General features: G+C 38.8%; 1 protein-coding gene across 2 annotated transcripts in view; it reads left to right on the top strand.

Moving 5' to 3' along the window:
- The window catches only part of herc2 (HECT and RLD domain containing E3 ubiquitin protein ligase 2), a 69,912-nt gene that overhangs the window by 48,744 nt on the left and 8,920 nt on the right, over positions 1–12,248 (top strand). For both annotated transcript variants that reach the window (XM_084128558.1, XM_084128559.1), the window contains exons 62-79: positions 3,154–3,325; positions 3,444–3,588; positions 3,753–3,978; positions 4,077–4,248; positions 4,365–4,551; positions 4,761–4,898; positions 5,163–5,354; positions 5,472–5,625; positions 6,343–6,450; positions 6,544–6,675; positions 6,760–6,918; positions 9,251–9,369; positions 9,474–9,599; positions 9,685–9,840; positions 10,000–10,115; positions 10,244–10,442; positions 10,657–10,871; positions 11,620–11,797. In XM_084128558.1, the coding sequence (XP_083984684.1) occupies positions 3,154–3,325; positions 3,444–3,588; positions 3,753–3,978; positions 4,077–4,248; positions 4,365–4,551; positions 4,761–4,898; positions 5,163–5,354; positions 5,472–5,625; positions 6,343–6,450; positions 6,544–6,675; positions 6,760–6,918; positions 9,251–9,369; positions 9,474–9,599; positions 9,685–9,840; positions 10,000–10,115; positions 10,244–10,442; positions 10,657–10,871; positions 11,620–11,797 (2,894 nt within the window). The remainder of the gene's footprint in view (positions 1–3,153; positions 3,326–3,443; positions 3,589–3,752; positions 3,979–4,076; positions 4,249–4,364; positions 4,552–4,760; positions 4,899–5,162; positions 5,355–5,471; positions 5,626–6,342; positions 6,451–6,543; positions 6,676–6,759; positions 6,919–9,250; positions 9,370–9,473; positions 9,600–9,684; positions 9,841–9,999; positions 10,116–10,243; positions 10,443–10,656; positions 10,872–11,619; positions 11,798–12,248) is intronic.

Raw genomic sequence — 12,248 nt, 5'->3', positions numbered from 1 at the left:
CGGAGATCACGCCGGCGTGATCTGCTCGCTTTTTTCCTTATGAGTTGAATTGAGACCCGAAATACTCTTTTGACTTTGATTTTACAAAACAAGTTTCATACATCAATCGATTCTGTTAAATGTGTATTATTTTTGTGTATACTCACAATAAAAACAAAGTGTTTTGCTTTTTGCCAAACAAAGAAAAATAAACACGAGGCGAGTTCTGCCTTCTATCTGTCCGTGTAGTCCATTCTGAAACGCGTCCGAAAATCTGTCGTAACTCAGCGAATACTTCTCACACAGGCACGTGAGATATGTCTTTATGAAGATTGGATTCTCTTCTTTTAAATGAAGTAATTTATATAAAAAACAAATATTCTCATCTTGTGAAATCTGTATTAAAAGAGAGCGATTCTAGTCCACCTCATTAGAGCTCATTCAAATGTAATGTGACACGCCCACGGAGAGCGTGCGCTATTCAAACGCAAATGGCTGAGGTAATCCGCGCAATCCTGTGAACGCCCCCCGTATCAGCTCGAGAAAACCAAAACACAAGTTTATTCAGAACATTACTTGCTTACACCGTCGCAGCGCTGTGAGGAATAATGAGGAATCCGAGGAATACGAGCTGAGGAATACTAGTAAGTTTTTCCTTCTCGGGTTTCTGTTTATGAATGAATGAACGGCATAGATGCGCGCTGTTTACCACAGCTGGCAAAAAACAATATTACGTGACAGTTCTCCATTATGGACGCGAGCTCTAAAAAAAAACACTAAAAGACTTTCAAACTTTCACAGAGACCTCAAAACAGAAAGTACAAATCCTTCCTTTAAAACGAATTTCGTTTTGTATCAATTGTCTCTTAATTTTAATAATTTTTTCATTATCAAATTTCCTGGATTTAAAGTAAATAAGCCTATCGTCAACGAATGATGATGTTTTAGCAAACTGTATTGCTATACTGAGATGAGTAAAAATCTGAAATATGTTGAAATAAAATGTAGGCTATTTGTATAAGCAACGTAAACTGCAAACTAACATTTATATGCCCTAATATTTCATGAAAACAACTTTACAGTCAGGCGAAATATGAAAGACAACATTTTGTTTAGTAGATCTGGGTACAGTTTTTACTGTAGAATATACTGCCTCATCAAATAAGCTTTTGTTTAGCAATTTCTATATATAAAATAGCCTAATATTTTTGTCAAAAATAAAGTCATCAACTAAGATGTTAGCTGTTCCAATGTTGGCTATATTCAAAGTAATGAATACATAGATAAAATGTAGGCCTATAATCTTTTTTTTGTTTTTGTTTTTTTACAAAGAAAGAGTACACTTGAAATATTGTTGAAATTGTAATTATTTTTGTAATTGTAACCTTTTTAATAAAATAGCAAAACTTATGTACAAGATAGATGTAAGCAAAATCTTAAATGGTCAGTATAGTAAGTCTTCTAAATATCTTTTGTCCTTGCATTGTGGCTCAGCCAGTGTCACACCTGTGTGAATGGCTCATCATTATGCAGAGTGGGTGGTAATTCAGGTGTAAACCACTCCTCGTTCACGCCCCCTCGCATATTGGCTTTCCAAGCAAAACCTGTTTTACATCAATTTAAATCAATGTATGGTTTTATTTGAACGATAAAGCAAGACTATTTTCACATAATTTTGAAGAAAAAACAATAGGCGATGACATCCATTGGTCAAAAGTCTTATTGACACATATTTACTATGTGTTTTGTGGCCTTATTTCAGAAATTTTAGTTTTTAGTTTTTTCAATATCTACGCATAAACATTATTCTCTCAAAAATGAAAACATGTACATACACGTGGCTCACATATTATGTTAGCCCTGTTTGTGCTTTATAGAGTGAATTTACACCTTTGACATTAATATGTTTATAAGCAACTGAAAAAAGCACAAATGTCAGGGCTTGTCAGAACATCTCAAGGGCCCCAAAAACAGCTCAGACTCCAGAGGGTTAATGACGTCACTAGAACCGTTTTTTAACTAACCTCCGCCCACAGAAATGCTCCCTCAACTCTACCGAAATTTGTTTATGTACTTGCGCACTTCTTATAACTTACTGTGTTTACTCAGCTCTTACAGTGATTTTCTGAAGTAAAACTGACGCTTCATCTTTTGTGTGGTGTACAATAAACTTTATTAAACTCATCAGTATATGTTTGATCATCATTCGGACCTGGTCCGAAACAGCAGACTTATAGGCTATTAATAAATAATGGGTACATACAAGCAGATGACAAATACGTTATAATAACCGTAATTAAACTACTAAACTATACCTGTTTAATCTCTATACAGCACTCTGACTCTGTAGGCATTATTGTCCGACTCGAAATGAACACCGTTACTGAGAGTTTCTGATATTATCATCATTCCGTGAGATGAAATTGTCCTGAGAGACTGAGCGCGAGCTCATGAAGCTCCGCCCCCTGGGTCGTCCAGCAGCAGCTTATTTGCATTTAAAGGGCACACACTAAAACAGCACGTTTTTCTGAGCCCCAAAAAATGACAATTTAAACATGCTGTAAAAAATGATCTGTTGGGTATTTTGAGCTGAAACTTCACATACACACTCTGGGGACATCAGAGACTTATTTTACATCTTGTGAAAAGGGGCATAATACGGGACCTTTAAGGTGGTATTGTTTTGGTGTGTGTGCTCGACCTTAATGCTCTGCCATGACATGACACTTTAAGCTTGACGTCGCTGGTCCTGGCCAGTAGAGGGTGCAACAGGATAAGGAAATCTTGGAAGTCCACTTTAAACCTCTGTGTCCAAACAGTTTAAATGACAAATAAATGCATTCTCTGAGAGTGGTCCACAATATGTTTGATAATGATTATACTATCTATATGCTCAAAATTGATCGGGAGAATGCACGTTTTAATTAAACAGCTTATTGTACACGTAAGTACAAGGTGCTGTATTGTAACGCGCACACACATACAGAAGCTCGCGCATCACGTGCAGATTGCACACACAGAGAATCATTCAGTTGCGCAGAAATGTATTGTCAACACTTTAGTCACATAAATGTAGACTTAAAAAAAAAAACACACACACACACTAGGGGTTGAACGACTTCAGATTTTATTTTTTTATACATAGCTGAAGTTATATGAATGTGTATTTTGTAGGAATGGTGTTCTCATGGGGAGATGGAGACTTTGGGAAGCTGGGCCGTGGCGGCAGTGAAGGCTGTAACATTCCTCAGAACATTGAGCGTCTGAATGGGCAGGGAGTGTGTCAGATCGAATGTGGAGCTCAATTCTCCCTCGCCCTCACCAAATCTGGAGTTGTGTGGACCTGGTAGGAATTTAAAAGGATATTTGTTTTTTTCAGAGGCATTACAATACAATTCATGATTTATGAGTTAGCTTTTTTAATCCCTAACATGATTGAAATTTCATGTTGTTGCATTGTGCAGGGGTAAGGGCGATTACTTCAGACTGGGTCACGGCACAGATGTTCATGTGCGCAAACCCCAGATGGTTGAAGGACTGAGGGGGAAGAAGATTGTTCATGTCGCTGTAGGGGCTCTGCACTGCCTGGCTGTCACAGACACTGGACAGGTGGGCCAACCAGTTTGTTTTTTGCACAAGAACTCCTTCCTTTTACTTTGCATCATGAGTTGTTTAATTTGCCAAAAAAACAAGCATAGTAAACAACTCTCCTTTTATTGATGAAAAGCTATTTCGCTTTAGTGCTTGTGTAAGATGAAGTGTTGTTTTGGTAGGTGTACGCGTGGGGGGATAATGACCATGGGCAGCAGGGGAACGGTACAACCACGGTCAACAGGAAGCCTACGCTGGTGCAGGGTCTAGAAGGGCAAAAAATTACCCGTGTGGCCTGCGGCTCCTCTCACAGCGTGGCCTGGACCACTGTAGATGTCACCACACCCTCCGTCCACGAGCCGGTCCTCTTCCAGACTGCCAGGGACTCTCTTGGAGCCTCTTATCTTGGTAAAATCTTCCCTATGTCCATTACCTTGGTGTCACTGTGTGCCTGTTTCTTAAAATCTAAGATTTTGTGGGTGGTTTTCTTTCTTTTTCTTTAATAGGTGTGCCATCAGACAGTGACCCATCTTTACTGAGTAATAAGCTGAATGGTGTGAGCAGTGTGAAGCCCAATAGGCCATCTCTGGCAAAGATCCTGCTCTCTCTGGATGGTAATCTGGCCAAACAGCAGGCCCTGTCCCATGTGCTCTCATCCCTGCAGATCATGTATGCCAGGTATGACTTAAATGGCTTCAGAACTACTTTGCATCCCAGGTTTATTTGTTTTTCTGTTCCATAAAATAAAAGCTCTGGCATCACTTAATCACTCTCATGTCATTTGAAATCCGTAGGGATGCAGTGGTGGGAGCATTGATGCCTGCCTGTATGATTCCATTGGAATGTCCCTCCAGCTCTCCGGTGCCACCGTCAGATTGTTCATCAGCTTCCAGCCCCTGTGAGGCTGAGGGTCCAGCCCTGCTCTCAGAGACAGAAGAGAGGGTCAGTCCGCACCCCTGGATGGACAGCAAACGAGGAGAGGTGAAGAATTCTGCCTGTGCACGACTGCATCATTCACGTTTTTTTTATTTAATGCTTATTTGTTCAGTATCCCATAATCTTCAACTTCTTTCGTCTATTTTTTTTATTATTTTCCTTTTACGAAACAATCCATTTAAATGTCAAAACAAAAAAGTGTTCATGCTCTGCATTTAAATGCGCATTCTGTCATATGTTATTGTGTGGTCTAGGTGACCACATCTGAGGATGCCACTACCCCGTCTTCAGTGGTGACCCCTGCCTCTGCCTCATCTCGGCCCTTCATCCCGGTCACAGATGACCCTGGTGCTGCCAGCATCATTGCTGAGACTATGACCAAAACCAAGGAGGTCAGTCACAAATGCTTTCTTGCAATACTTTTTATAAATTCAAACAAATATTTGTTTAATTTATTTAAAAAAAATATATTTTAATTAGATTTTAATTGATTGATTTAAATGTTCCTGTTGATCATACTTTTTAGATGTTTGTTCCTGATCATTAAAATGAAATGCATTCATTTTAAGTCTGTTTGAAAATTGGATTACATTTGCATGTTGTGCCACAATCCTTTACATAAACTGAAGTTAGCCTGGTTTGATTTATTGAAACAGGACTCTGAGAGTCAGAGTAAAGCAGTGGGCCCAGAGCCACAATATCTGGATGAGTTCACCGGTCTGCTGGTTCCCGATGACACGCGTGTGATGGTGGACCTGTTGAAACTGGCCGTGTCTCTGCGCTCAGGTGATAAAGGCAAGGAAGTGCTGTCTGCTGTGCTATCTGGCATGGGTACAGCTTTCACACAGGTAAAAAAAACAAACAGCTCTTTGGTTACTCACTACATGTTTTCCTAGCTAAATTGGAATCATTTCATCTTTTCGTGCTTTGTGTACTCATATCTGAATGTATTTGTTTGCACGCAGGTGGCAGATATGCTGCTGGAACTGTGTGTGACTGAGTTAGAGGATGTGGCTACAGACTCTCAAAGTGGACGACTGTCCTCGCAGCCTGTGGTGGTGGAGAGCAGTCACCCGTACACTGACGACACTTCCACCAGTGGAACTGTGAAAATACCAGGTCACCTTATGCTTTTCTGTTTATGTAGCATCCTTCATTATGTAGCAGCCATTACAACCTCATTAGTGGTGCTTGCCAAAGTGTCATTATTGCTCAATTGAACACATCCCTAAACCTAAGTGTTAACTTTGTCACAATTAAGCAAAGCAAAGTTCTTCAGAAAATGTAAAGCTATAGTATTTTAATGAGGATGTGAATGAACCAACCCATTATTATTCAATGATAAATACAGTAAAAACAATAATATTGTGAAATTATTACAATTTAAAAATTTCCATTTAAATATATGTTATGTATTCCTGTGTTGGGAAATGCTGAATTTTCAGCAGTCATTACTCCAGTCTTCAGTGTCACATGATCCTTCAGAAATCATTCTAATATGCTGATTTGATGCTCAAGAAACATTTCTTATTATTATCAATGTAAAAAAACAACTTCATGGTGCATAATATATTTGTGGAAACCATGATACATTATTTTCAGGATCCTTTGAATAGAAAGTTCAAAAGAACAGGATTTATTTGTTTGTTTTTGTTTTTTAAAGTCGTAATGACTTTTATTCAGCAAAGATGCATTAAATTGATCAAAAGTGCAGCAATTTCTTTGAAAAATATTACTGACCGCAAACTTCGAATTGTAGTGTAGATGCTCTGTGGAAAATAATGAATAATTAAAAATATTCAAATCTCATAAGAAATCTTATTTAAATGATTTCAGGTGCTGAAGGTTTGAGGGTAGAGTTTGATCGCCAGTGTTCAACAGAAAGGAGACATGACCCACTTACCATTATGGACGGAGCCAATAGGATTGTGTCTGTTCGATCAGGTGACATTCTTTTGTCTTTTTATTTAAACACCAGTCAAAAAGTTGTTGTTTGAACTACTGGCCACATAACTTTACTTGTCTCCACCCCTTCAGGCCGTGAGTGGTCCGATTGGTCCAGTGAATTGAGGATTCCAGGAGATGAGCTCAAATGGAAGTTCACCAGTGACGGCTCTGTTAATGGCTGGGGCTGGCGCTTCACTGTCTATCCCATCATGCCGGCTGCTGGTAATATGACCTCTCTTCATTTTTCATGCTTCATATGTATTATGATATTCTGAAGTACTTGACCTTTTATTGAATTATTCGCAGGTCCTAAAGACCTCCTGTCAGACCGTTGCATTCTGTCTTGCCCTTCGATGGATCTAGTAACATGTCTGCTAGACTTTCGCCTGAACTTTGCTTCAAATCGCAGCATCGTGCCGAGGTTGGCAGCTTCACTTGCTGCTTGTGCCCAGCTCAGCGCATTGGGTAAGAGAAGAACCATTGAAAGAAGCGTTTACAGTTTTTATATTATCATACACACAAACTCGTCTCATTTTGGCAAAGTTTTCCTTTCTGACATTGAAGTAGGCCATTCATAATGAAAATCCAAGTTGTTTGTTTTTTGTACAAAAAAAATGTATCTATGGATGGAACTGACTGTTTTCAGAAATGTTGTGATGGTATTTTGTGCCACCTATTGACGAATGCAAAAAAATACAAATTGATTTAATTAAATAATAATATAATTAAATATATATATATATATATATTTATATTTATATTTATATTTGTTGGAGCAATATATATATATACATACAGTGAGGAAAATAAGTATTTGAACACCCTGCTATTTTGCAAGTTCTCCCACTTGGAAATCATGGAGGGGTCTGAAATTGTAATCGTAGGTGCATGTCCACTGTGAGAGACATAATCTAAAAAAAAATATCCAGAAATCACAATGTATGATTTTTTAACTATTTATTTGTATGATACAGCTGCAAATAAGTATTTGAACACCTGTCTATCAGCTAGAATTCTGACCCTCAAAGACCTGTTAGTCTGCCTTTAAAATGTCCACCTCCACTCCATTTATTATCCTAAATTAGATGCACCTGTTTGAGGTCGTTAGCTGCATAAAGACACCTGTCCACCCCATACAATCAGTAAGAATCCAACTACTAACATGGCCAAGACCAAAGAGCTGTCCAAAGACACTAGAGACAAAATTGTACACCTCCACAAGGCTGGAAAGGGCTACGGGGAAATTGCCAAGCAGCTTGGTGGAAAAAGGTCCACTGTTGGAGCAATCATTAGAAAATGGAAGAAGCTAAACATGACTGTCAATCTCCCTCGGACTGGGGCTCCATGCAAGATCTCACCTCGTGGGGTCTCAATGATCCTAAGAAAGGTGAGAAATCAGCCCAGAACTACACGGGAGGAGCTGGTCAATGACCTGAAAAGAGCTGGGACCACCGTTTCCAAGGTTACTGTTGGTAATACACTAAGACGTCATGGTTTGAAATCATGCATGGCACGGAAGGTTCCCCTGCTTAAACCAGCACATGTCAAGGCCCGTCTTAAGTTTGCCAATGACCATTTGGATGATCCAGAGGAGTCATGGGAGAAAGTCATGTGGTCAGATGAGACCAAAATAGAACTTTTTGGTCATAATTCCACTAAACGTGTTTGGAGGAAGAATGATGAGTACCATCCCAAGAACACCATCCCTACTGTGAAGCATGGGGGTGGTAGCATCATGCTTTGGGGGTGTTTTTCTGCACATGGGACAGGGCGACTGCACTGTATTAAGGAGAGGATGACCGGGGCCATGTATTGCGAGATTTTGGGGAACAACCTCCTTCCCTCAGTTAGAGCATTGAAGATGGGTCGAGGCTGGGTCTTCCAACATGACAATGACCCGAAGCACACAGCCAGGATAACCAAGGAGTGGCTCTGTAAGAAGCATATCAAGGTTCTGGCGTGGCCTAGCCAGTCTCCAGACCTAAACCCAATAGAGAATCTTTGGAGGGAGCTCAAACTCCGTGTTTCTCAGCGACAGCCCAGAAACCTGACTGATCTAGAGAAGATCTGTGTGGAGGAGTGGGCCAAAATCCCTCCTGCAGTGTGTGCAAACCTGGTGAAAAACTACAGGAAACGTTTGACCTCTGTAATTGCAAACAAAGGCTACTGTACCAAATATTAACATTGATTTTCTCAGGTGTTCAAATACTTATTTGCAGCTGTATCATACAAATAAATAGTTAAAAAATCATACATTGTGATTTCTGGATATTTTTTTTTAGATTATGTCTCTCACAGTGGACATGCACCTGCGACGACAATTTCAGACCCCTCCATGATTTCTAAGTGGGAGAACTTGCAAAATAGCAGGGTGTTCAAATACTTATTTTCATATATATATATATATATATATATATATATATATATATATATATATATATATGGTTTAGGATGTTATATCATAGAAATAATTGTTTCAAAACCACAATGCTACCTAAACGTGTAGTTTATTCAAATTGTAACATTTTCAGAATAATTAAAAAATAATTTGCTTTATTAGATACGAAATGACTAATAATACAACTAATTATTAGTATTAATTACTTTTCCACCAGTCTGGATTTTGCATTTTATATTATATTTTCCAACATTATACAAGCCTCATTTTAGTCTAAATTTTAAATGTCTTTGTAAGGATATATATTACAAGATGATTTAATGCTATTCTGAAATCTCACATTAGATGTTTTATAATACATTTTTGTTTCTGTCTTTCTGTTTCTATGTGCATGGTCAGCGGCTGGTCATCGTATGTGGGCCCTGCAGAGACTACGCAAGCTCCTTACCACCGAATATGGACAATCCATAAACATCAATCGCCTCTTAGGAGATAGTGAAGGAGAGGCTCGCTCTATGGTTAGACAATGTACATTTTTGTATTGTATGGTTGTATGTGTGTTAATGTAATATAATTTCTTTATTTTTAGTTGTATAATTAACTTTTTCTGAATGTTGTGTAGAGTTTTACAGGAAGTGCATTAGCTGCTCTGGTGAAGGGCCTTCCTGAGGCTTTACAGAGACAGTATGAGTATGAGGAACCTATAGTCCGGGGTGGCAAACAGCTACTCCACAGCCCGTTCTTCAAGGTGTGTTTGTCTGCCTAACAGATGTACTTCGTAAATTTGAGAGATGAGTTTTCCAGAAATAATGTTTTATTTTTGACATGTTTAGGTGTTGGTGGCACTTGCATGTGATCTGGAGTTGGACACTCTTCCATGCTGTGCTGAGACACACAAGTGGGCGTGGTTCCGCCGCTATTGCACCGCCTCCAGAGTGGCAGTGGCTCTGGACAAGAGGACCCCTTTGCCCCGCCCTTTCCTGGATGAGGTAGGCATTTCTAATATTGGTTTGAAATTAGAGGACTTCTTGATGGTTGAGATTCTTGACATCAACTTGAAGCATTTTGCAAAGCTATTTTATACATTTATACCTTCTTTTATATACATGTATATGCATCTGATCCTAAATTCTCTTCATTTTCACCAGGTGGCAAAGAAAGTCCGCGAGCTGATGGCAGACCATGAGAACATGAACACGCTCCATGAGAGTCATGACCTGTTTAAAAGAGAGCAGGACGAGCAGTTAGTTCAGTGGATGAACAGGTAATGTATTGTTTCAGCCAGTGAAGCATAAGCAAAAATGTTGTACCTTTTAAGTGATGCTTTAAATGGTTGGGATTCCAAAGTCATTTGTTAAATTTTGTGATTTGTTCATGTTTACTGTTATACAGACGACCAGATGATTGGACGCTCTCGGCGGGTGGCAGTGGGACCATCTATGGCTGGGGACACAATCACAGGGGTCAGTTAGGTGGTATTGAAGGGGCAAAAGTCAAGGTTCCCACACCAACAGAAGCTCTTGCAACACTGCGACCTGTTCAGCTGATCGGTGGAGAGCAGACCTTGTTTGCTGTCACTGCTGATGGGAAAGTAAGGCTTCATCTGCTTTTTACATTTTAAAAGACTTGTGTAATTTCCAACCAGCATGGTTTCTTTACATTTTTCAATACAAATTTAATTTGTATTTTTTTTTCTCTTCTTAGCTGATACATAATTAAATACAGACCTATGTTGTATAATCTCTAGTGTCAGTCACTATGTCAGCTGAATAATGTCCTTAGTAACTTGTCTTTGCTGTTCTCAGCTGTATGCTACAGGATATGGTGCCGGCGGTCGGCTGGGAATAGGAGGCACAGAGTCTGTCTCCACTCCAACCCTGCTGGAGTCAATCCAGCATGTTTTCATCCGGAAGGTGGCTGTGAACTCTGGGGGCAAGCACTGTTTGGCTCTCTCCTCTGAAGGAGAACTGTACTCCTGGGGAGAGGCTGAAGATGGGAAACTGGGTCATGGAAACAGAAGGTCAGCCTCATACTGTGGTTACTACTGTTGTCTTTTCATATGGGCACCTTTGGTTCATCTTCATGCAGTGACTTTCTGCATGCTTAACTTTCATTATTCAGCTGTTTTCCATTTTCACAATGCTTAGAGAAAAGTATATTATTGTACGTGGTACCATAGTTGTACCATGGTTTTTAGAACCATACAGTGGTATTCTTTTGAAGTGTCTTTGGTAACACTTTATTTCGATAGTCCACTTTAGACATTCTGTTGACTATGAGTAACTTTGTAACTACATGTCAACTACCAGTTATTAGAGTATTAGTAGACTGTCTGCTTAATATCTGCTAACACTTTATTTTTATGTTTCCCCAACATACATTCTACTGACTTTAAGTAACTTATTCTACTATCCCTAACCTAACTGTCTTCTAATACTCTACTATCCCTAACCTAACTGTCTACTAATACTCTAATGAGAGTAAGCTGCAAAGTTACTTGTAGTTTGTAAAATGTCTAAAGTGGACTATCAAAATCGTTCACAGTGTCTTTAAGTATCATGTAAATTCTGAATTTTATACCATGGGATATGTCAGAATACCATTGTTTTACTAGCTGATACCATCACTGTATAGTACCACAGTTCTTCCTGTAGTTCCTTAAAGAACCAAAAGTCATTACCCACTCAAATATGTGTGCTGGACGATTATCACTGATTTGTTATAGCAGCTTGTATTAATCAGTACAGTATGTGTGGTCTTTTCCCCAGCCCTTGTGACCGTCCACGCGTGATTGAGTCTCTCAGAGGTGTGGAAGTGGTGGACATTGCAGCTGGTGGGGCTCATAGTGCCTGCATCACATCCAGCGGAGAGCTCTACACATGGGGGAAAGGGCGTTATGGTCGCCTTGGTCATGGAGACAGTGAGGACCAGCTTAAACCAAAACTGGTGTGTTCATTAGGCATTTTGATTGCATATTTATCTAGCATGGAAACAATGAAAATTGCAATTAGGGAATAACATAAATGTACACCTCATTTAAAAAATAATATAATACATTATATCATAATTTCATATTGTACTTGTATAATATTTTATGTTCAGTAATTATTAGTTCATCAGCAATTGCTATGTACAATCTCTATATTTAGAAAAAAAATTGTTTTAATGAGTGACTGGAAAAATTATCTAAATTCATTTATAACATGCATAACAATAATAATTTTATTTTTTACATCTTTTTAAATTATTTTTAAAATATATAAATAACTAAACTAAGCAATCAAACTGAATTACTAAAATTAGTCAGGCTTGTTAATGGTAGTTCAATTTATTTAATTTATTTTATTTTTTGAATATTGGAACTGGACATTTTTGGAAAGGGATACTTTTGTTAAAA

This window comes from Abramis brama, assembly GCF_963993115.1.
Source record: "Abramis brama genome assembly, chromosome: 11".
Taxonomy (NCBI): domain Eukaryota; kingdom Metazoa; phylum Chordata; class Actinopteri; order Cypriniformes; family Leuciscidae; genus Abramis; species Abramis brama.
Note: the sequence above shows the minus strand (reverse complement) of the source record. Positions and strands in the feature narration are given on the sequence as shown.